At 46.8% G+C, this 24,111-nt stretch overlaps 1 protein-coding gene across 2 annotated transcripts in view; it reads left to right on the forward strand.

Moving 5' to 3' along the window:
• The window catches only part of GABBR2 (gamma-aminobutyric acid type B receptor subunit 2), a 370,102-nt gene extending 355,314 nt beyond the window's left edge, over positions 1–14,788 (forward strand). Inside the window, exons 14-19 of one of the 2 annotated variants that reach the window (XM_027964399.3) lie at positions 1,069–1,179; positions 3,829–4,053; positions 5,860–6,042; positions 6,419–6,548; positions 9,433–9,550; positions 12,230–14,788. In XM_027964399.3, coding sequence (XP_027820200.1) covers positions 1,069–1,179; positions 3,829–4,053; positions 5,860–6,042; positions 6,419–6,548; positions 9,433–9,550; positions 12,230–12,395 — 933 coding nt within the window. In that variant the 3' untranslated portion in view covers positions 12,396–14,788. Of the gene's footprint in view, positions 1–1,068; positions 1,180–3,828; positions 4,054–5,859; positions 6,043–6,418; positions 6,549–9,432; positions 9,551–9,691; positions 9,800–12,229 lie in introns of those variants that run through there. The other variant, XM_042243210.1, reaches the window with a different exon arrangement.
• Positions 14,789–24,111: the final 9,323 nt, after the last annotated feature.

The following is a 24,111-nucleotide window of genomic DNA, read 5'->3' on the forward strand; positions in this document are numbered from 1 at the left end:
AGGAGAAAGGGCTGGTTCCAAGGCTGACTACAGACACAATAAGTAAATGTAACACATGGTCCTTGACTGGGTCCTAAAAGGACATTACTGGACCAATCAGCAAAATTAAAAAATAGGTAGTATACTAGATAATACACTGTATCAATATTACATTTCCTGAATTTGGTAGGTATGTGGTTATATAAGAGAATCTTTTTGTTCTTAGGAAATACATGCTATTTAGGGATGAAGAAGGGCCATGATGTCTGAAACTTAACTCTCAAATGGCTCACTAAAAATATATGTACGGTTTATATTTTTTCATTCTCTGGTTGTATTTTTCTCCTCTTACCACCATCTGGCTGATTCTCTCCTGGAGTTTCTCAGTTCACTTTGCTCAGAGAAGGACGCTTGGGTTGAATCCTCTCTACCACCCCTCTGAGGCAGAGCACTGTGCACTAGGAAAGTGCATAGGTCTCTGACAAGCCTCTGGACTGGCTGCCTGAGTTCAGGGGTCTACCCCTTGTAAAATCAGCTCTGGCCCAGAGTGCGTCATGTGGTACATAACATGGCTGCTACCACTGCTTCCTCCATGGAGGTGGTGGCAAGAGGATCTCCTTCAAGGGGTTTGGCAGGCCCCATGCTTGGACTAGCCACCAGACACTGTATTTCCAACTACCCAAATTAATTCCAGAGAAACCTGAAGCCTCCCACCCTGGCTCTGTGCCTCATTCTTGCTTTCACTCTTTTAACACGTTATGGATGGATGCCTGCTCTGGGCCAGGTCTTATGCTATGTACTATGGGCTCAGAAGTGACCCAGTCCCTACTCTCTTCGCTCTGATTCAAGTCAGAAAGGCATAAAAAACTCAGATAACTGAAGTTTAGAGCTAATCACAACCAACAAACAGAAAGCAGTCAATGCTGGTTGAGGGCTGAGCCCCATGGAACACAAGAGATGGAGTTCAAAAGGCCTCCTGGATGCTAGCACTGGGTGTGGCTCATGGGATGGAAATGGGCTACGCAACAGGGACCTACCTGTTAGGAGGGTGTCCAGTGCCATCCCTGAGTTTGTTTTCTCTTCACACAGCCGGACCCAGCAGGACGGGACATCTCCATCCGGCCTCTCCTGGAGCACTGTGAGAACACCCACATGACCATCTGGCTTGGCATCGTCTATGCCTATAAGGGGCTTCTCATGGTAGGTGCAGAGCTACAGGCATAGTAGGGGAGATGTTTCTCTGGCAGAGCTCCCTCTCCTAGGGGTCTCCGTGAACACAGAAGTAAACAGAACCCCCAGGACTGAGCACTTGCTCTCTGCCATTCTCAGTGCCCGGCACATACCACTTCAATCCCACAGCAACCATATAAGATACATACAAATAATATCCCCATTTCACTGATGAGGACGTTGAGGCTCCGTTTGCCCAAGGTCACTGCGCTGTTAAGTGGCAGAATAACCCCCAAACCTGTGAGTGTGCCTCCCAGCTGTCACTGTCCTGCTCCTTGACAGCAGTCTGTTGACATCCAATGCATGTTCATATCCCGTGGGAGGTGGGTGGAATCACCTCCATTTGCAGACGCAGAAAGTCAGGCTCAGACATGTTCAAGGGTTTGCTGGCGGCCCCCTGGTAACCTCCAAACCCAGTACTCTTTCCACTCCATTCATCTGTTATATAAAGATCACATACCAAGCCCACCTCACACGACTGTCAAATTTTAAGGTTGGGAAGGACTTGAAAGGGCAGTTCCACCCGACCGTATCCTGGGTTGACCCTTGAATCTTCTCTCCACATCCTGTGCAAAACACACCTGCCCCTAATACATTCAGGGTCAGGGCAGTGGCTACTACACCCTCAGATCCTTCCACAGCAAAGTTAAGCCACCATCTGCCTCTGTGGCAGAGAGGAGGTACCCAGACACCCATCCAGGCCTGCTACACATTGCCGAAAGAACCCAGGCAGGTCTGCAGACTTGCCCAGCCTCTGCTTCCTCCCCTCTAGGATGCAGATAGCCATACCCAGCTGTAGGACTGAAGGAACCAGAATGAAGCAGGCGTTCAGCAATGTGGCTTCCTTCCCTCTCTCAGTATCTGCTTCCTGGGCTTCTGGTTCCCATTCTGATTGGAATTAAAAATAACAACTAAACGGTCTGTGAGATAACACACCTAGAGGAGAGGAAAACAACTACAGTTGTAAAAATACAAATGACAAAATAATTATTAACTTATAATGGATATACCAGCTTATGAAATGCCTTCACATCCATCCTCTCATTTCATCCGGATAGAAGCCCTGTGAGATAGTGTAGGCCCTTGGGATGATGTTAACTAGTTCATGCAGCTGTTGGATGCCCAGACTTCTTCAGTGATAAAGCCAGAGGGAAAGGAACCCTTTGTAGGCTGGCCTCCTGGAGGGGATGGACCCTAGCCGAGGCCCCTGCACCATTCAACAGCTGTGGTCAGCTCTCCCGCCCACATCAGCGTTCTGCCCAGCACCCCATCTGCACTTTCTCTGCAACCTGCCCTCCCCTCAGACAACCCTCAGAGGGGAGGCTAAACCCTCGGCCATCTCTCCTTTCTGTTCACTGTTCTAGTTGTTCGGTTGTTTCTTAGCCTGGGAGACCTGAAACATCAGCATCCCCGTGCTCAATGAAAGCAAGCACATTGGGATGAGCCTACTTCAGAGCACATCCTACTCCAGATCACATTTGACTTCTATCCTGTTCATTTCTGTTGGAAATGTACTGGTCAGGAATAGAGCTTTAAGTGAGGGCTTCCCTGGTGGCTCAAATGGTAAAGAATCTGCCTGCAATGCAGGAGACTTGGGTGCGATCCCTGGATTGGGAAGATCTCCTGGAGAATGGAATGGCAACCCACCCCAGAATTCTTGCCTGGAGAAGCCCATGGACAAAGAAGGCTGGAAGGCTACAGCCCATGGGGTCACAGAGAGTCAGACAGAACTCAGTGACTAACACTTTCACTTTTCAGAACTGCAAGTGACAGAGAACTCACAATAATAGTGGTTTAAGAATAGATAATTTCCCTCTCAGGTAAGCAAAAAGGTGTGGAGGCTCCTAGAAGCTGAGCCCTTTGGATCTTGTCTCCCTCACCTTCATCATATAGCTTCCACATCATGGTCTAAGATGACTTTATGGTCTAAGATGACTGCTCAAGCTCCTGCCATCACATCCACTCCATCTACTAAGAAGAGGGAAGAGGAACAGCCTTCTCCTCTGAAGACACATCCCAGAGCGTATACACACCACTTCTACCTACATGGCACTGTCTTGAACCCCGTCATATGCCATACCTAGCTTCAAGGACAGCTAGGAAATGGAGTCTCACTACTGTGGGTGGCTAGGTGCCCTGGAGGATAATAGAAGTCCTAGACACATGAGTTCTGCCTGGTTTAACAGAAGAAAGACTAGCCTGAATGTCTGGAGACACAGTCCACTTTGTCACTACACTGCTCTGTGGCCTTGGGCAAGTCCCATCCTCCTTTCTGGGCCTTTCAGCTCTCTGTAAAGGGAGGGGATGTGGTTGAGACCGTGTCTGAAATTCCTTCCCACTGTGGCCTCCTGCGAATCTGTGTGTAAACCAGTGGTGGAAGTAAAAGGAGAACAGACAGTATAACACCCCACTCTGCATTTCCTAGGCAGGACTCAACCCAGGGCCACAGGTAGGGACAGACTGGGAGATCCAGAAGACCTGGCCAGCAGCAATCCCGCTGGTCCTCACTGCAGCGGAGGCAGGAGTAACAGAAAAACCCTCAGCTCAGTAGCTTCTCAGAGCAGGAACGCGTGCCGCCACCTGCTAACAGCCATCTCCCCTCTCTGTTCACTGTTCCAGTTGTTCGGTTGTTTCTTAGCTTGGGAGACCCGAAACGTCAGCATCCCCGCGCTCAACGACAGCAAGTACATCGGGATGAGCGTCTACAACGTGGGGATCATGTGCATCATCGGGGCGGCCGTCTCCTTCCTGACCCGGGACCAGCCAAACGTGCAGTTCTGCATCGTGGCCCTGGTCATCATCTTCTGCAGCACCATCACCCTCTGCCTGGTGTTCGTGCCGAAGGTACGGGGCGGCCGCCACCAAGCCCCGCCCTTGCCACCCTGGCATCTGGCCTCTGGCCTCTGGCTCCGCCACAAGGGGATTGCTATGCTTCTTCCACTTTCTGAAAGTTTTATGCACTTTAAAAAAAAAAAATAATGACCACAATTCACATCACAGAAAGTTTGGAAAATGCAGAAAAGCAAAACCAGACTTTTCAGAAATCTTACATGGTCCTGCTGCCCTAAAATAATCACTGTCAATATTATGGTCTGGTTTTTTTTTACTGTTAGTATTTCTGATTAACAGTCTTTTTTTTTTAATGGTTTACGCAGTGACGCTTTTTCAGATATAACTACAATTATCGTACACTTTGTAGTTTGCCTTTTTAACTTCTGCCCTTTGTACTGTCCCACAGTTTATAATCATAATTGAGGGCAGTTACTGTAATTTACTCATCCACTTGATCCTTTATTGCTGAGTATTACAGTTTCTTCCAGATTTTTATATTATAAATGAACTTTTTTTCCTACATAATACATTTTCCGACTGAACTGAACTGAACTGAATTATAACCTTAAGGTGGAGTCACAGAAGTAGTACCAGTGGATCAAAAGGAGTAGCCATTTTTAATAACCACTTATATTTTTCATTCATCTGAAGGGCTGACCTGAGAGAGATTTTCCAAACATTATCCTATCCAGCAGTGGGCAGGTGAACCCAAGGCTTTGACCCCTGCACTAGGCTGATCTGTGCAGAGGGAAACCTGACCTTCAAGAATAAGAGGAGCAGGAAACAGAAACAGTTGAGAAGCCACTGACCCAAGTTAGGGGGCATCTGCCTTAGAAAAGGGGGAGAGAGACCACGGAGGTCCCACAGGTCCTGCGGCCTCCTGGGCAAGGCAGTGTCAGCTCTGTTCTAGAACGTCTCTGGCATACACTCCTTCCTTTAGCTGTCAACAGTTTCCCAGGCCCCAGGTTAACACCACAGCTTCTTTGCCTGCACTCTGACTTCCCCTCCACCCTGTAGAAGATGCGAGGTGATTCTAAGCCCAGCTCTTATCGGGTCACTCTGCTTTTTCACCCTCTATAGCTCTTCACTGCATTCCTGGCTCCAGGATCGAGTCCCCAACATGGGACTGCCTTCCAGGACCATCGGATCTCTTTGTCTCTCCCAAAGAACTCTGTCCACCATAGAGCTGCCCTTCTGTCAGCACCCTGAGCCCCAGGCCTCCCTGTGTTTGCCTTTGCCATTCCTTCTCCCTAGACTTCCTTTATCCTCACCATCCTTCCACAGACCCTCCAGGGATCCGAGCCCAGGCCCAGAGCAGCATGGCGAGCACTGTGGCCTGGTGAAGATCCCTTCTCCATCCCTGCTCCTTGCCTCTGAACCACGAGGTCCTGGTGCACAGAGGCTGTGGCCATGGTTCTAACAAGCACAAGCTTGCACACTGTCTTCACAGCTGTTGCCTACAACTGTTTTTATTTTCTGTGTGGAGTAAGGCCTAAGGCAGTATGAGGCTCAGTTGGAGTGAGGCTAAGGGGCATTGGGTGGGTTCTGCAGGATGGCTGGGACTCTCATGGAATCAGGGTCAGGAGACCAGACATCTAGGAGCAAGGAAAAAACCCAAGACTCAGCAAGAGGAAGGGCCTGCCCAAGTGCACACACAAAAGGACAGAGAAAGCCTGAGCCTGGGCTCCAGACTGCCAGACTCTGTGGTTCCCAGGGTCCCATGTTGCCTCCAGCACAGGACCCCTGGAAGCAGCTGGATGGACATGGGGGAAGTATGGACCCCAGAGTCCTCTTTTCAGCCCTCCTTTGTCTTTTCAGCTCATCACTCTGAGAACAAACCCAGATGCAGCAACTCAGAACAGACGATTCCAGTTCACTCAGAATCAGAAGAAAGAAGATTCTAAAACCTCCACCTCAGTCACCAGCGTGAACCAAGCAAGCACATCCCGCCTAGAGGGCCTGCAGTCAGAAAACCATCGCCTGCGAATGAAGATCACAGAGGTACCTCCCACAGGGCTGGTCGTCGGGGCCCCGTCCTCCCACTCGAGCCCTCTGCCTTGTGCAGGAGCTCTCCGGGATGCCACTGCCCACCGCATCCCCCCAGAGCATCGCCTCGTCCTGATGGTGCAGCCCCGTCTCCTGTCACTAGGGCTGCAACAAGAACTAGGGGGACATAAACTAGACAGAATCTGACAGGAGTTTAGCGCCCACCTGGCCCAGGCTATGGGGTCCAGCGACGCCCAAGTCAAGACGTTCTCTGACAGGAGTTCTTAGAGATTTGTGAGCCCCCAGATTATAGCAATGAGTTGGGAAAACTCAGTTTCCTACTCGGGGCCAGGGCAGGAGCTTTCACTCAGCTGGAGCCTGTGTCTTCTAGCTGGACAAAGACTTGGAAGAGGTCACCATGCAGCTGCAGGACACACCAGAAAAGACTACCTACATTAAACAGAACCACTACCAAGAGCTCAACGACATCCTCAACCTGGGGAACTTCACCGAGAGCACAGGTAGGAGGAGGCGGGACCCTGGGTATGAGATATTTTACAGATGAAGACCCTGAGGCTGAGAGGGGCAGTGCGGGGCAGGTCTGAAGTCCCACAAGCCAAGCTGGAGTGTCTGAAACCCATGACTTCTGAGCACAGTTCAGTGTTTGGAGTCCCACCTGGGGATCCCCCTATGCACAGTGCTTCTGTTCCTCAGGCCCCTAGGCTTCAGCTCCACGTGTCCACAGCATGGCCAGTATTCCCAGTGTTCTGATTGGGTGCACACTGTTCTTAGTGAGTAATGTACTCATACTTCTTCCAACGTTACAGTTTCAAACACACCTCATTAATGTACGGAAAGGGATATTCTATAAGATAACATGATGCTCAATCCCACCAACCACTTGAAGAACAACAGTCCATTTTTTGCCTTCATTTAGGCAAAAGTTTTTAAAAGATCACCAGTGTTGCTAAGAGCATACAGAAATGGACATTTTCCTGCAATGTTTTGGAAGTTGGTCTGGCACTCTCTAAAGGTCCGGTGTTAAGCTCATTCACTAGCAATTCCCCTAGCAAGAGGTGCCACTTGGAAACAGTCACACATGGTCAAAGGTGTAGACACAGAAAAGACCACCTGCATTAAACAGAACCACTACCAAGATCTCAACGACATCCTCAACCTGGGGAACTTCACCGAGAGCACAGTGCTATCGTAACACTACCTGCAGGCAAGAAAAGCTGGAGCTAACTTACCTGTTTGTCATTTGGGGTGGTTTTATTGATTATGATACAGCCCAAACAAGGCACACGATACAGCTGTTAAAAAGTGAGGTGTATCCATTTGTGCAGGGCTTCCCAGGTGGCTCCTGCCAATGCAGGAGATGTGGGTTTGAACCTTGGGTCAGGAAGATCCCCTGGAAAAGGAAATGGCAACCCACTCCAGTATTCTTGCCTGGAGAACCCCATGGACAGAAGAGCCTGGCAGCCTATATAGTCCATGGTGTTGCAGAGTCGGATATGACTCAGTAACCAAACAACAAAAATCTATTTGTGCAGATATGGAATGATCTCTAAGAAAAGTTCAGTGAAGACCAGAATTAAGATATACACAAATGCACACACATGTATGTATATGTGTTTGTATGAGTGCATTTTTTAAGCAAGATTTGGTAGAACAAACACCAGATTGTTAACAGTATCCACCTGTGTGAAAGGGACAGTATGTGAGGACAGTGGGTGAGAAAATTAATTTCATTTCATATACTTCTCTATTCTTTGCATCCTGTCATTAGCATATAGTCATTAATTTTATAAAATCAGTTTGTTTAAGTCAATGAAAAATCTTTAGTTTTTTATTATATAAGTAATGATTATTTTATTTTATAAACAATATTATAAAATTCTTATATATTGAGGGTCGATTGTTAAAAGTTTAGACTGAGATAAGTAACAAGGAAATTGGGCACTTCAAATTAGTGGAGAAAAATGAATTATTCAATACATTTCATTGGGATAAGTGGGTAGCCACCTGGAAAAGAATAAAGTTAGATCCTTACCTCACAACTTACCCCAAAATAAATTCCAGATGGATAGAAGATTTAAATATAAGAAAGTGACACCATGAATGTAGCAGAAGAAACCATAGGAGAGTTTCTTTTGTAATCTCAGCAGGGGAAGGGGAATCTTTTCAGTTTGATATAAAACAGAGAATCCACAAATGAAAAGGCTGACCAGAACACTGGACAGTACTTCAGCATTAGGCAACGGGGCCATTCTAAACAGAGAAATAATCACCACCACAACACCCAGAACTGTGAACAGTGTGGTACTTCAGAGACCACAATAAGCATACTTATACCATGAGAGCTAAAACAAGAAGGCAGAGCCTTGTTCAACCTCAGCTGGGAGAGTGACTCAGATTTTTGATGCTGTGTGTGTGCTATCAAATGACAGTGAAAGCATCATGGGTACTCACCTCTGGGGTTACAAACAGATGTCAGCAGGTTCACAAATACCGAATCCGTGAATGAAGAGGACTGACTGTGTTCACGTGGATGCAAAATGACATACATATAAGGTTGCCCCCTGCAGCAGAAAAGGAAAACACCCAAGCTCTTTTCCAAACCAAATGAATCCAGATCTCTCAGGTCAAGATCATGTTTTTATATTTCTTTAGTTCTTTCTAGGTGGTTCTGAAGTACAAAGAAGGTTGAGAGCATCATGTTTTGTGGCTACACAGTATTTCTTTGGAGGCCCCATTTGTACATATTAGTAAATAACAAATCCCTTATTACTGCACAAATTTGGGTTAGTTCCAACTTTCTGATATTGTAAAGGATGGTGATTTAAACATCTTGTATATATCGTCACACAGATTGTTAACTATTTCTTTGGGATAGTTTCTCAAAGTGGAAATTCTGAGTAAAAGAAACATACTTTTTAAAGTGTTTGATACTTATTGACAGTACCTCCCAGAAAGATGATGACCGTTTATACTCCCACCAACAGTTCACTATTATTATTCTTTTCAGTCTGTGGCAGTCTTGGAGTTCTTTTCTCTTTGTCATTACATCCCTACCACACTCAAGAAGAGAACCTTCATATTAGAACCTCTCATTACTAACTTATGTTACCTACATTGGTCAACTTGATTCCCTTTTTTCTTATAGAAAAGGAGGTCCCAGGGCACACCATCCACCTCTCCAGCATGCCGTGTCCATCCCTGGATGGGAGCTTCTAGGCTCCCTGTCTTGGGCTCAAGAGAGCAGCTCAGGGCCCAGGGCTTAGAGAACTCAGGGGAGGTGGGCTCTTCTGCATTCTCCCTTCTTGGGCAGTATCCTAAAAATGGATACATTGTTGATTTTTTTAAATTAATAGAATTATTGCAATATTGTTGTTCTGCATTCAGATGGGGGAAAGGCCATTTTAAAAAATCACCTCGATCAAAATCCCCAGCTACAGTGGAACACAACAGAGCCCTCTCGAACATGCAAAGATCCTATAGAAGATATAAACTCCCCAGAACAGTAAGTACCTTCTCCTTTGGAATTACTGCCAGAGTACTGCACAAGAGTTTACAATTGGCACCATGTTTTCACATGCATTACTTTATTTGAACTCTGTGGTAATTTCATGATACAGATCAAATTACAATGCTTATTTTACAGATAAGAAGACTAATACTCAAAGAAGCGAGGTGACTTGCCAAAGCTTACCAGTTGCCAAATGCAAGGGATAGGGTTTGAACTTGGGTCTGTCCAATGTCAAATCCCATGTTCTCTTCCTTTGTTGGGCTTCCCAGATGGCTCAGCAGGAGACTCTACCTGCAGTGCAGAAGACATGGGTTTAATCCCTGGGTCAGGAAGATCCCCTGGAGAAGGAAATGGCAACCCACTCCAGTATACTTGCCTGGAGAATCCCATGGACAGAGGAGCCTGGCCGGGCTACAGTTCATGGGGTCACAAAGAGTGGGACATAACTGAACCAACTGAGCAGGCACACAGCCTTTGTTACATGTAAAATGAATACATTTACTTAACACTAATTTACTGAGACCTCTATGTATCAAGCACAGAAGTGAAGAAAACAAATAAAAATCCTTCCCTTCATGGAGTTTACCTTCTATCTGGCAAGACAATAACTTAACAAAAAAGCAAACCCCTGTATGTAAATGATAGGTGCTTTGGAGAAAAATTAAGACAGTATAATTTTACACAGGGAAGTCAGAGCAGCCTCAGTGAGAATGTGACGTCTAAGCAAAGCCCTGGACATCTCTGGCAGCTTTGTCCCCACTGGTAATTTTTAGTTCTTCCCAGTTTACGGCAGATTAGAAGCAGCAATTAGAAATGTCAACCCTGAAACTTGTTCCATAGGAAGTGACAACACTGGGGGAGGAGCCAGCAAAAGGAGCCCATTCACCAACTGCAGTGTCATTTGGGGCCATGTAGTCACAGAGTTAAGAGCCTCTCAACCCACTTAGCTCCAAGGCCTTGAAGCTGACAGGTCCAGTGTAATCACTGATGGTTACATGGCATTCATCAGTGATCTACCTACGGGTTCCATGCACTAGAGTGCAAGCACCTTGAAGGTAAGCTGTAAGTCCTTCCGATGTCCCTTGGATTGAACACAGCTTCCAGCACTAAATTAATGAAACAGCAAACAGGATCCTAGCAGACAGCAGAGCGCGTGGCTCCGACAGCAACACACAGATCCCATGCTGCTCAGGACGCTCAGGCACAACACCCTTTCCCAGGTCAGGGTCATTCTCCAGCGCCCCACTTTCCTGGACTCTTGCCCACACTGATGACATTATACAAATTCAACGTGAATTTCAAAATGAGGTCTCCAACACACTAATCTCTCATGAGCACTTGGGAGACACCATTCTGGCCAGCAGCTCCTTAGGGAGCGGGGGTAGCACTGCCTCTGGCTCCATGCATCTCAGAACCCCACCAACACCCTGCCTACACACCAGGTGCCCCTATGAGTTGATTTACCGCCCCATAAAGCACTGTCTTTTCAACAGAAGAAGCCCCACCTTCCCCGGTTCTGGTTGTTTCTGTACCCTTTCCTCATCTTTATCATGGGAATAGCAGTACTTCTTTTGCCTAGTGGCTTCTGTGAAGGTCTAGGGATTTTCCCACCTGAGTGGCCTGTGGGACACAAGGAGGCCTAAGAGTTCAGGGAATGCAGCTTCCCAGATGCCGTGGAGCATTGTACAAGACGCAGCAGAGCAGGGCATCAGTGGCCCGTGCACACCCCCCAAAGCAGGTTTCACAACAGCTGAGGTGACTCTGCTGCCTACTGGCCATGAGGACTAATGAGAAGGCAGGCAGAAGGGCAGGCAGTGAGCAGGGAGTCTCCACTCCTCCTCTGTCAGCCTGCCTACCCAGCCCCAGGTTTATTTTTTTGACTGCATTTCTTGGAATTTGCCAAGGGTTCTGGGGGCTCAGAGGAGGAAAGAGCTCATTTTCTGGGGGGAAGGGGAGAGGGTAGTACAAAACAGATGACATTTAAACTGGACCTTAGAGGGAAAGCAGAGGAAGAGCTTTCTAGGCTGGGGAAACAGCATGTGCAGAGGCTTGGGAGACTGACCATCAGCAGGGTTTTAGGGGAAACTAGCCACAAGAGGGTAAAATTTTTGGTGGGAGCAGGTAGAAGTTTCACCTGGAGAACCTGGCAAGAAGCAGATCTTGGGGAGCCCTGAATGCCCCATTCCAGTGTTGGAAAGAGTACACTAGTCACCAAAGAAGCCACAGACCAGGAAGGAACCTTTTGGAATTGGCCAGCATCAGGGGCGCCAATGAGCAAGGACAGAGCAGCTGAGAAGCCTTTCAGGGATGGAACCCAAAGCCAAGTCCATTTGCAGACTTGCAAGAGTAGAGAACTGTCTGTGTTTGCAGCAAAGCCCTGTTCAAAGGGCAAAGTCTTGTTCTTAGGAAGCACTGGAAGCTCAAGAAGCCTGCCTCCTCCCTGCTTACTGTCACCGTGGTTATTGCTGGGCAGCAGTTGGCACAGGTAGGCCTGCATTAAACACCTGCCAGATAGGTAAGTGACTGGATGACAGGAAGGTCAGACCCTGGACTGAGAGAGAACTGCACTCCTAACATCAGCCTCTTGGCCCAAGCGAGTCCAGGGGCCTTCCTGGTGAGCACAACCAGCCAGTGTTCACTAACACTCCTCCCTTCTTTCTCTCCCTGCCGCAGCATCCAGCGCCGGCTGTCCCTCCAGCTCCCCATCCTCCACCACGCCTACCTCCCGTCCATTGGAGGCGTGGACGCCAGCTGTGTCAGCCCCTGCGTCAGCCCCACCGCCAGCCCCCGTCACAGACATGTGCCACCCTCTTTCCGAGTTATGGTCTCGGGCCTGTGAGGGTGGGAGGCCTGGGGCCAGGGCCTCCCCCAGGACAGAACCACACAGAGCAGAAGCAGCTGCTGCAGGAGCACTGTCAGCTCTGGCTGTGGAGAAGCTGGCGCCACGGCTGGCCTTGTGGGACTGCTCAGATGGCACGCGGTACACAGGATGGGGGCACTTGGCACCTGACCTCGCGCCTTATTTGTGAAGTTTTTATTCTTTCACAAAGAAGAGGAATGGAAATGACCTCTTCCTTCATGTCTGCAAAGGAAGAGGAACTAGGATATTTGAAACTTTGCAAAAAAAAAAAAAAAATCCTAGACAAGGAGAAAGTCACTAGAACTCCAGCTAGAAGTCACGGAGTGGCCCTGAGCAGCCTTGAGAAGAGGCGAAGGCTTCTGGAGAAACCGCCTCTGCCTCTCCACACACGCCACTGGCTGTGGCCCCCCAGGCCAGCCCTTCTCCCCCTGAGGAAGGAGGCAGGCAGGGCAGCCAGGCCTCCAGCGGCCAGTCCAGCCAACCCCAGCCTTCCTGGCACAGGGAGTCTTGCGGGAAGGGGGGCCGGGCACAGCTCTGTGGGCCGAGGGCTGGGGTACCGGAGTAGGCTGACTCACACATTAACACAATAACACCCATTCCGGGACCGTGGGGATTTAGGGCACGTCACTGCAGACACTCTGCAGCATTCACCCACAGTCGGCCATGTCTTTGTGTTCCTATCAGGTGCTCCCCATAATAAGGGGAGCACCTGAGCTAATCACAGAATGTCCGTTCCCAGCAAACACGATAAAGAAAGATTGTGCACTTTAACCTCTCTCATCAGGGCCCAAGGGCTGGCTGGGGTTTTGTTTTGTTTTTTTCCACTGACTTTGTTTCTGACCAAAGTGAATCAGGGGCATCTGCTAGAGAACATCCCTGTAGTCACGGGGAGAGTGTTGTTAGCTGAGTGCTTCCCTTCCCTTCCAGAAGGTGGCCTTCATCCGGACAAGCTGGTGGGCTCTGCCCTTGTTTGGGGGGGTGGGGGATGATCAATCAGCATACTGATTCTCATTCATAAAATCACTCTTCCCTTTTAAAGGAACCCCAAAGAGCACCGGCCTGGGAGTGAGATAGACCTGGGTTCAGGCCCTTGCTCCACTGCTAACTCCTTCCATGACCTTGGGCAGGTCTCTTGTGTCTCTCTGAGCCTGTTTCCCCTCACAAACAAACTGGGGTTGAAATAACACCCGTCCTGCCTACCTCACAGGGTCGCTCTGAGGATCAAAACATGATCTTGTCCAGAAAAGCTTCCTACCGATCAGTGAAGCGGCCCTGACCCGTGAGGTATCAGGATGACCATGACCTTCAGCCCTCAGGACAGTCAGGGCTGCGGCCCAGAGAAGCACCCAGCACAGCCCTCTGCCAGGATCCACCCAGCTGGAGAGGGGCTCCCGATGACTTTTGTGACATTCCTAGACAGGTTCATTCTCTGCTGAAGAAAGGCCTGAATGACAATGTCCGGGACGTCTGCACAACTGAGCAGTCGCTCAACTCCCTAAAGAAACCTAATGGCAGCTTCAACAGGCAGGCAATAATCTCCTCCCAGACCACTGAAGTCAGGAATACAGCGCTGTCACCACCAGGCTTTGACGAAAGGGCCCATGGGAATCTCAACCATCGCCAACATTTCAAAACACCCTATTTCACGTAGCATAGCATTCCCCTCCCCTCCCCCAAAGAGAGGTTATGGAGGAACGTAGCTTTTAGGGGGAAAAAAAATGTTAACACATCACAGGTCAAGTTAAAGTCGCTGTCTGTTTAGGCACTAAAAATTGGTGTTGTCACTCACTGTGTATTACAGTATTTACTTGCTTTCTTGATTTCACCAAACCAGATTTAATTTAAAGGATCACATTTAATTTTTCAAGGGGAAAGAGACAATTCATTGTACATAATGTATACACACACACACAAAAACAATACCTGTAGAAATATTAATCCAGCATAGCAGGAAAAAAAAAAAACAAAGTATCGGACAGTCGGAGGTGAGTGTGTGCATCCGTGACCCGTTGTGACTCCTGAGCGTGCACAGTCTTCTAGATTAACCCACACAGTACATTCTCTGTCTTAATGATACTGTAGGTTCACCTGATTTTTTTTCAATTTCCCCACAAATAACAAGACCCACAGAAGTGACTCTAGCTATTAAACGGTTCTGTTCTTTTATATGCAGCAAACACACCATACATTTCCTAAGAGGCTTCAGCCTGAAGGTGTTTTCCAATGAACGTTAGTGCACAAATGCTTTAAATTAGACTGGAACTGCCAGAATCAAATGTAAATGAGGAGTTTCTCGTACCCCTATTGCATGGTATCAATTTTTAATAAATTGTTGCAAATTTGTTTTTATGAATAAAAGGAAAAAAACTGTCTTTAATGCCTACTCTTCCCCAAATGCAGGTCAGATCAGGCCATATCCTTCTGCTCAGAAACCCGGGGGGTAACTCTTGGCGAGTCTGTCCAGCATGTCCCTTCCGTCAGACGCTGCCGCTGCAGACAGGAGTAGAGCAGTCCTACTGCCTTCTGGTGATAGGTCCTGGGGAGGGAACCTGACCTCAGCTGGGCCAGTAAGTCTCTTTCCAAGGCAGAGAAGTTACCCACAGAAGAGAAAAATGAAGCCAGCATAGAGAGAAACAGGATCAAGAGAGGTGTCCTGATGGTGGTGTCCAAGCACCGAGTCAGCTGTTTCTGAAGGACAGCAGACCCCTGGAGCTCAGATTGTCAGTTCTCTCAATGAATCACTCTTCTGCCTAGGTTAGTTCAAGTTCAGTTCCCAGCAGTTGCCACCAAAAGGTTCCTGACCAGTTTAGAAGCCTCACTGCCTCCCTGGCCCTGACTCCCTCTCCAGGCCATGACACCCTGTGGAGATCTGGTCCCAAGCTCCTTCCAGACACATTACCCACCTCCCCCTGGGCCCTACAGGCTGTCCACACTTCCTTCACCACACTGGCCCTCAGTCTACAGCTCTAGCTCAAGTCCACCCCATCCTTCAAGGTCTCATCCTAAGTGCCCTCTTAGTTCCCTCAACCGGAAATGTTCTGCTGTCTCTCTCCCACCACACTGGGTACAGGATCATGCTGGCCCTTCCTCTCCACCACAGACCACAAGTTCCACAAGGATGGGAGGTACGTCTACTTCTTCCATGTCCCCACCTCCCCCGGCATCAAGCTCTCTCATTGGCTCGGAACAGTCCCTGACGAGGCTCCTGCAGAGTTGAACATTGTGGCTGAGGCATGTCCATATTAGTTTCCAGGTCTGGAAGACTAAGCAAGGCCAATGTGGCCAAAGCAGGCCAGGGAGGCCTGAAGCCATGTGGCTGGGTGAGAGTCCCCAAAATGGGGGGCTGGACCCACAGACTTCACTAGAGGGCTGGATCCAGGCTGGAGTTTCCTAGTGCACAAGATCCTCAGTAGTGAGCCTAAGGATCAGGTCTCCTGAATCCTGGCCACCTTCTACACAGGCCTCCTCTATGACACAGGATGGTCAAGGGTGTGGGACAGGTCCAGCAAGGTTATCTAAGGTCACTGAATGAGTCATGGTGAAGGCAGGGACAGAACCAGAATCCTGCTTAATCCACCTTCTCTACCTGATCTAGACTCACAGAAATTAGGAGCTAAGAAGAACCTTAGGGGTCAGCTTGTCCAGCCCCTCACTTCACACACGGGCTAAGCTGAGGACCAATGACAGGAGCCAAGGTCAAGCAGACAGTCCTGAGAGGGCAGGCATGGAGCCTGGATTTTCTCACTTTGAGATCCAGCTTCTTCCTCACACTTGACCCAGAACAACCACATCAGGGAGACACTGCTCCACCACCTCAGGTTATTGAGAAGTCTTCCTATTTCCCCACTAAATACAGAATCAACTGAAGAAAACTTTAGCCTTTCCTCCTAACACTTCTGAAAATTCTCACGGGACTGAAGAAAATGCTCATCACCATCATCAGTAGAGTTCTTCATGCCTTGCTTGGCCTTGGGGAGCAGCTCTGCAGTAACTGAAGTCTAAAGGAAAGGACCCAAGAATGGTGGGCACCTCATTCTTTGATTTAGGGGTCTCTTCCCTGGTGGCTCAGATGGTAAAGCATCTGCCTGCAATGCGGGAGACCCGGGTTCTATCCCTGGGTTGGGACGATCTCCTGGAGAAGGAAAAGGCAACCCACTCCAGTACTCTTGCCTGGAGAATCCCATGGACGGAGGAGCCTGGTAGGCTATAGTCCATGGGGTCACAAGGAGTCGGACACGACTGAGTGACTTCACTTTCACTTTCTTTCACTTTGACTTTCTTTGGTTATGACTAGCTTGTTTCTGAGGTAAAACTAAAATAAAGACTATTTCTGAGCCTCAAAGAGAAGCATTCCGGAGTTGAAGCACTTTGAGAAAATGCTGGTTGGTAGTCTCATTACCCTGTGCTGTGGAGACGACCCTGGGATGATATGCTCTCAAGGAAGGTGGGAAAGGTTATCTAGAAAACACTGAACCTGGGGCACCAGCCAGAGCCCTGACCTTCCAGACTGTTCTCCATGCTCAGCAGTCTCCTCCTCTCTAGAAGAATCCTCATGGGATCTGACTCCAGAGGCTCAGAAGCCAAGGACAGGGAGAGAAGGTGGTGCTGGGTTTAAAAAAAAAAAAAAAAAAGAAGAAAATGCACCAGTAGTCACTGGCTGCTCTGCCTGTCCAGCCCATTCCTGCCCCTCCCCTGGCAACACAGCTCTGTTTGTTACGGAAGGAGAGAGACCTATGGGAGGGACCCTGGAGGAAGCATCCTTGCTCCCTTCCCTGGACACAGAAAGAAAGTGAAAGTCACTCAGTTCTGTCCCAACTCTTTGTGACCCCGTGACTATACAGTCCATGGAATTCTTTAGGCCAGAATACTGGAGTGGGTAACCTTTCCCTTCTCCAGAGGATCTTCCCAACCCAGGGATCAAACCCAGGTCTCCCGCATTGTAGGCAGATTCTTTACCAGCTGAGCCACAAGGGAAGGCCAATTCCCTGGACACAGAGATTGGCTTAAAGATGTGCTCATTACCTAAGCCCAGCCAATCAGAGCCCTTCCAGGGTTTCAGCCAGAGTTTAGTCTCAAATCTTGCCTTACAACTGGAGAGAAATGAAAAAAGAGAAACTGAGCTCTGACATCATCTGGGCTCAAGGATCAGCAATCCCTAAAGACATACTTGCCTTTGAGGCTCTCTGTTGTCTGAAACTTTGAAAATTCTGCCCCCCTCTTCTCCCTTAGCTATGAGGAGACATTAGGAAAATATATCCGTTCCCATACCCACCACTAAGCAAGGAGGGCAGGTAAGGGGAGAGGGGGCCTTAGAAGCCTAAGAAGACTAAGGAAGGCCCAGTGTGGGTCAGGCTGTGTAGCCCAGAAAGGATGTCCTCTGCCTATGCCCCATCTCCCTGACTGGTTACACCTTACTTGGTCCTGAGCAGTAGGGTCTCTGAGGTTCTGGGCATTAATGATTAACACAGTCTCTTGAAGAGAAGATTAGTCCCTACCCAACCTGTAACCCATGCCCTAAACCCCTGCCAAGTCCCATAGCCTCAGTCACGACTGGTCTAAACTCTTATGGGCCTGGGTGGGTCCTGCCTGGACATGACTATTCACCATCTGGTTCCTCCAGGTCCCAATTCCAAGAGCTCCAAACCCCCAGAGGGCATCTACTAAGCCCCTGCTTTTTGTCAGGGCCTGTGCTGGGAACATGGGAGCAGCAGTGAACAGGACACAGGTCTCACAGAGTAACGGGGGAGCAGGTGCATAAAGAAGAAACAAAGACAGCATGTAATAAGCTCAAAGTGGGGAGCTCAGAATGGGCAGCCAGAGGATGCTTCCTGGGGAGTGTAAACCTCCCTACAGGTCTGCCTTCCTGGGCATGTGATGGTATAGTTGCTTCCGAGAGTCCAATACTTAGCTTAATGTTCTGTTGTCATTTTGAAACTCTTAATAACTTTTGAACGAGAGGCCCAACATTTTCATTTTGTACTGAGTCCCACACATTGTGTAGCCAGTTCTACACCTAGACCTGAAGATGAGAAAGAGCTAGCCAGCAAAAGAGGGAAGGGAGAGTGGGGATGGTGTGGGAACTGGTCATCCTACTCCTGCAGAATGCACACACCGACTGGGGCTGCTGGGGCTGCCCCGAGGCTCCCCATTTAGGCCGACTGGGTTATCCTATGTTAACCATCTACACTGGAATCCGTGTGGCCTCCAATGCCGGAAGGTTCAGACAGCATTCATCCTATGTATGTACAATGACATGGGCCACAGATGAAAATCTTCAGATCTGGGTGCAGATTTCTACTCCCCAACTCATCTGGCTAAGTAGCTTTGGATAATTCACTCAACCTCTCTGAGCTTCTGGTTCCACATCTGTAAAATGGGCATATCTCACCCAAGGGCTCATGTAGGTGAAAGTGCTTTGTAAGCACTAAGCTGATATTTGTTTTATTCCCAGACAAGAGGAATGTAAAGTGAAGAGCTTCAATCAGTGCAGGGTGCAGCCCACAATCTAACTCCCTAACAACAGAATGCATCTTGGGAAGGACGTTCATTGTTAGGGAGACTCTCTTGACAACAGGTGGGGGAGAAAAGTGAGATTCTGAAGACAAGGCTAAAATAGAGACAGGGGAACAATTCTATTTGAAAGGACTAGAAATTTAGGAGTAGAAGGAAAGAGAAAGGTGAGAGAGGAAGAGGGCAGAGTAGCCAAAAGATCTGGAAGAACAGAAGCATTAAACATTTGATGTCAAGTCATTTTGTTCAGTCACTAAGTCATACCCGACTCTTTGGTCACCCCATGGACTGCAGAATGCCAGGCTCCCCTGTCCTTCATTTGCTATAAAATAAAATCTCCTCTACCCTCCCCTACACTCTCTCCCACAAAATACCCCTAAACCTTCGGTAAAGTTTACTATACAAGTAGAAGTCTTGGGAGTTTTGGGAGTTTTAGTGGAAATGAAAGAAAGGGACAAATTCTACGTCTGGATGGAAGTCAAAGTAGGGATAAAAGAAGATGCAGAGGGGAAAATAATCTCCCTGCACAAGTAGAAACAGGGAGCCAGAGGTTAGCATAAGTACAAGGTCTGTGGAAATCCACACATGTACCAGAAAGGCATTGGCCTTTTCCAGAGTCAGTTATGGTAGGGATGGGAAGTTTGGATTAATCCCCTCTAGATCTCACAAGGCAGTGTAACCCCTGCTGACATCTAGGTTACATAAGTAACAGGGAACATTTTATCCCTTAGAGCCATCTCAAAGATCCTGACCGCAAAGGCAGAAATCCTAGAAAGTAGCTCAGTCGGTAAAGAATCTGCCTGCAGTGCAAGAGACCCAGGTTCGATCCCTGGGTTGGGAAGATCCCCTAGAGAAGGAAATGCCAACCCACTCCAGTATCCTTGCCTGGAAAATCTCATGGACAGAGGAGCCTGGTGGGCTGTAGTCCACAGGGTCACAAAGAGTCAGGCGCGATGGAGCGACTAACACAACACTAACACAGCCAATAACACTGTGGTCAACTGGATCACAAAATCAAGTCCACACACAAAGCTCTGGTGGGGGTTAAAACTGGAGAAGCCACCAGCCTGCAGACTGGTGGTGGTGAAGAGCTGTCAGTTCGGCAGGCTTTGATTTTGAGCTCATGCTCAAGGTCTCTGCTCTGGTCCACCACACCCTAACTGGAGAATTGAGCCCTCCACCAAGAGGAAAAACATTTGCTTTCCCTACATCTGAATTCCAATGCAAAAGACCTAGGGTAGTACTTGAAACCACAGGGATACCTTTTTAAATGCATTAGGTAACTTGCTTTATTATACAGCGAGTTACCTAAATATGTTCAAACTAGATGTAAACTCATGCTTATATCTTCCATATAAAAGCCAAATAGACTTATGACTTAAATGCACAGAAAATGACAAGACCAATAAAAACATCTTAACAACACAGATTTAAAAGAATAAAAGAGGTTTTGCTGAAAAATAAGTTGCAGCTCTTAACACAAGCACAGTTTACCAACTGTTCCCAGGCATGTCTCTGAGTTCAGCCTGCCTGGTGTGATGACTCAATTATCACACTGCTTTTCTTTATTTAAACTACTGTGAAAACTTCATTTATTCAGCACACTGTAATATCACTTGGCCTTCACTCAACTCTAACACATCACTTCTCTATTAAATCCACCTTTGTTTTTTTCCCCTGAGCTACTGACAATCGTGGGGCCATCCAGATAATACACACAAATCGAATGGTGATTGAGTGCTGATGCTCATTAAGCACTAGGCGAAGGGCTTTGCTAGCATAATCTCACCTAGATCTCACGGGGACCCCAGAGTCGGAACAATTATTGCCACACTTTTGCAGCTAACGGCACTCAGGCACAGGGTGTGAGTGCTGCCCTGTATCACACAGCTGGGATGGAGAGAGAAAATTTGAACACATCAGTCCAATGCCGGAATACACCCTCTTTATACTTTTTAAATAGCCTCGGGGCTTCCCTGGTGGCTCAGACAGTAAAGAATCCACCTGCAATGCAGGAGACCTGGGTTTGATCCCTGGGTTCGATCCCTGGGTTGGGACGATCCCCTGGAAAAGGGTATGGCAACCCACTCCAGTCTTCTTGCCTGAAGAATCCCCATGGACAGAAGAGCTTGGCAGGCTACAGTCCATGAAGTCACGAAGAGTCAGGACATGACTGAAGCAACTGAGCACAGCACAACAAACAACCTCAACAGAATTAGCTGGATTCAGATGACCCAGAATATACCTATTTAATTTGTTTTAGATTATCTTAAAATGAAAACACAGGTAAATCTATTTGTGGTTACCTCCCACAAGAAGCCTGGCCTAATCTCACCCACCACGGGGCAGACACCAGAAGCAAGAAGACGTACAATCCTGCACTTGGCAGAAAGGAGTCCACAAATACAGAAAGTCGAACAAAATTAGATACAGAGAAATATGTACCAAACAAAGGAACAAGAGAAAACCCCAGAAGAATAAGTGAAGTGAAGATAGGCAATCTGCCTGAAAAAGAATTCAGAACAATGATGATCCAAGATCTCAGAAAAAGAATGGAGGTACAAAAAGAAGATACAAAAAGTGTTTAGCAAAAAGCTAGAAGATTTAAAGAACAAACAGACATGAACAATAACTGAAATGAAAAATACACTAGAAGGAATCAATAGCAAAATAAATGGGGCAGAACAAATAAGTGACCTGGGAAACAGACTGATGGAAATCACTGCTGTGGAACAGAATAAAGAAAATAGAATGACAAGAAATGAGGTTAGTCTAAGAAACCTCTGGGACAACATTAAGTGCATCAATATTCACATTATAGGGGTCTCAGAAGGAGAAGAAAGAAAGGACCTGAGAAAATATTTGAAGAGATTTTAAAAATGTGAAAAACTCACTGACATGTGAAAAATTCCCTGACAGGGCAAAAGAAACAGTCACCCAAGTCCAGGAAATGCAGAGTCGGAGGCAGGGTAAGCCAAAAAGGAACACAGCAAGACACATAATAATCAACCTGACAAAAATGAAAGACAAAAAAAATATTAAAAGCAACAATGGAAAAGCAATAAATAACATACAAAGGAATTACCATAAGGTTATCTGCGGATTTCTCAGCAGAAATCGTGCAGGCCAGTAGGAAGTGGCACAATATATATTTCAAGTGATGAAAGGGAAGAACCTACAACCGAGAATACTCTACACCCAGCAAAGCTCTCATTCAGATTCAACAGAGAAATCAGAAGGTTTACAGACAAGCAAAAGCTAACAGAACTCAGCACCACCAGTCCAGCTCTGCAACAAGTGCTAAAGGAACTTCTCTAACAACTCTTCTAGAAACAAGAGAATTAAAAATGGAAAAGCCCACCAGTAAAAGCAAACATGCAGTAAAGATAGGAAATCATGTGCATACAAATATGGTATCAAAGCCAGCAAGGTTTTGTACTCTCTCATGAGGAAAGTACAAATGTAGAACATTGGAAATGCAGTTGAGATTAATAGATAACCAACTTAAAACAATCTTGTATATATACAGACTGCTATATCAAAATTTCATATTTTTATATAATATCAAAAATTTCATTTTCGGTTAACTGCAAACCAAAAATCTACAACAGATATACACGCACTCAAAAGAAAAAGCAATCCAAACACTCCTTGATGGTAAAGGAGTTCCCTGGCAGTCCAGTAGTTAGGACTTGGAGCTTTCACTGTGGGAGCCTGGGTTCAATCTCCGGTTAGGGAACTAAGATCCCACAAGCCACAAGGGCACAACCAAAAAAATAAAAGAAAAAGAGAGTCATCAGATTACAAGAGAACAAAAGAAAAAGGGAATTTTAAAAAAAGCTACAAAAACAAATCCAAAGCATATAACAAAATGGCAACAAGAACAAATATATCAATAATTACCTTAAACGTAAATATAGTAAATGCTCCAACCAGAAGACAGAGACTGGCTGAATGGATACAGAAGCAAGACTCATATATATGCTGTCTACAGGAGACTCACTTCAGATCTAAGGATACAAACAAAGTGAAGGGATACAAAAAGGTATGCCATGCAAATGGAAATGAAAATTGGAGTAGCAATACTCATACCAGACAAAACAGACTTTAAATAAAGTCTGCTATATGAAGGACTTCCCTAGTGGTATAGTGGTTAAGAATCTGCCTTCCAGTGCAGGGGACGTGGGTTCAATCCCTGGTTGGGGAACTAAGATCCTATTAGCCACAATGACAGAAGTCCACACACCACCACGAGAGAAGCCCACGTGCAGCAACAAAGACCCAATGCAGCCAGGGAAAAAAAACCACAATGAGATACCACCTCACACCAGTCAAAATGGCCATCACTAAAAAGTCTACAAGTAATAAATGTTGGAGAGGGTGTGGAGAAAAGGGAAGCCTCTCACACTGTTGGGAGGAATGTAAACTGGTGTAGTCATTATAGAAAACAGTCTGGAGATTCCTCAAAAAAACTAAAAATAAAGTTGCCATATGATACAGCAATCCCATTCCTGGGCATATACCCAGACAAAACCCTAATTCAAAAAGACACATGCACCCTGTGTTCACAGCAGCACTATTTACAATAGCCAAGGCACGGAACCAAGACACGGAAGCAACCGAAATGTCCATCAACAAATCAACGGATAAAGAAGACGTGTTACATATATAAGCAATGTAATATGACTCAGAAATAAAAAAGAATGAAACAATTTCATTTGCAGCAACATGAATGGACCTAGAAATTATCAAGTTAAGCCAAGTTAGTCAGAAAGACAAATACCATTTGATATCACTTATATGTGGAATCTAAATTACCACACAAATGAACATATCTATGAAACAGAAATTCAGAGAGAACAGACTTGTGATTCCCAAAGGAAGGGAGGTGGAGGAGAGAAGGATTTGGAGTTTGAGATTATTAACAGTAGACGCAAACTAGTAGCACATATAGGATCGATAAACAAGGTCCTACTGTATAGCACAAGGAAGTATATTTAATATCCTGTGATAAATCAGAATGAAAAATATTAAAAAGAACATATATATATATGTATAAAACTGAGCCACTCTGCTGTACAGTAGAAGTAAATTCAACACTGTAAATCAAGTATATTTCAATAAAATTTTTAAAAAAAGAAGAAACCCATGTATTGAACCCCTTCCCTCACAACTTCATGCTACA

Source organism: Ovis aries, chromosome 2 (genome assembly GCF_016772045.2).
Source record: "Ovis aries strain OAR_USU_Benz2616 breed Rambouillet chromosome 2, ARS-UI_Ramb_v3.0, whole genome shotgun sequence".
Classification (NCBI taxonomy): Eukaryota; Metazoa; Chordata; class Mammalia; order Artiodactyla; family Bovidae; genus Ovis; species Ovis aries.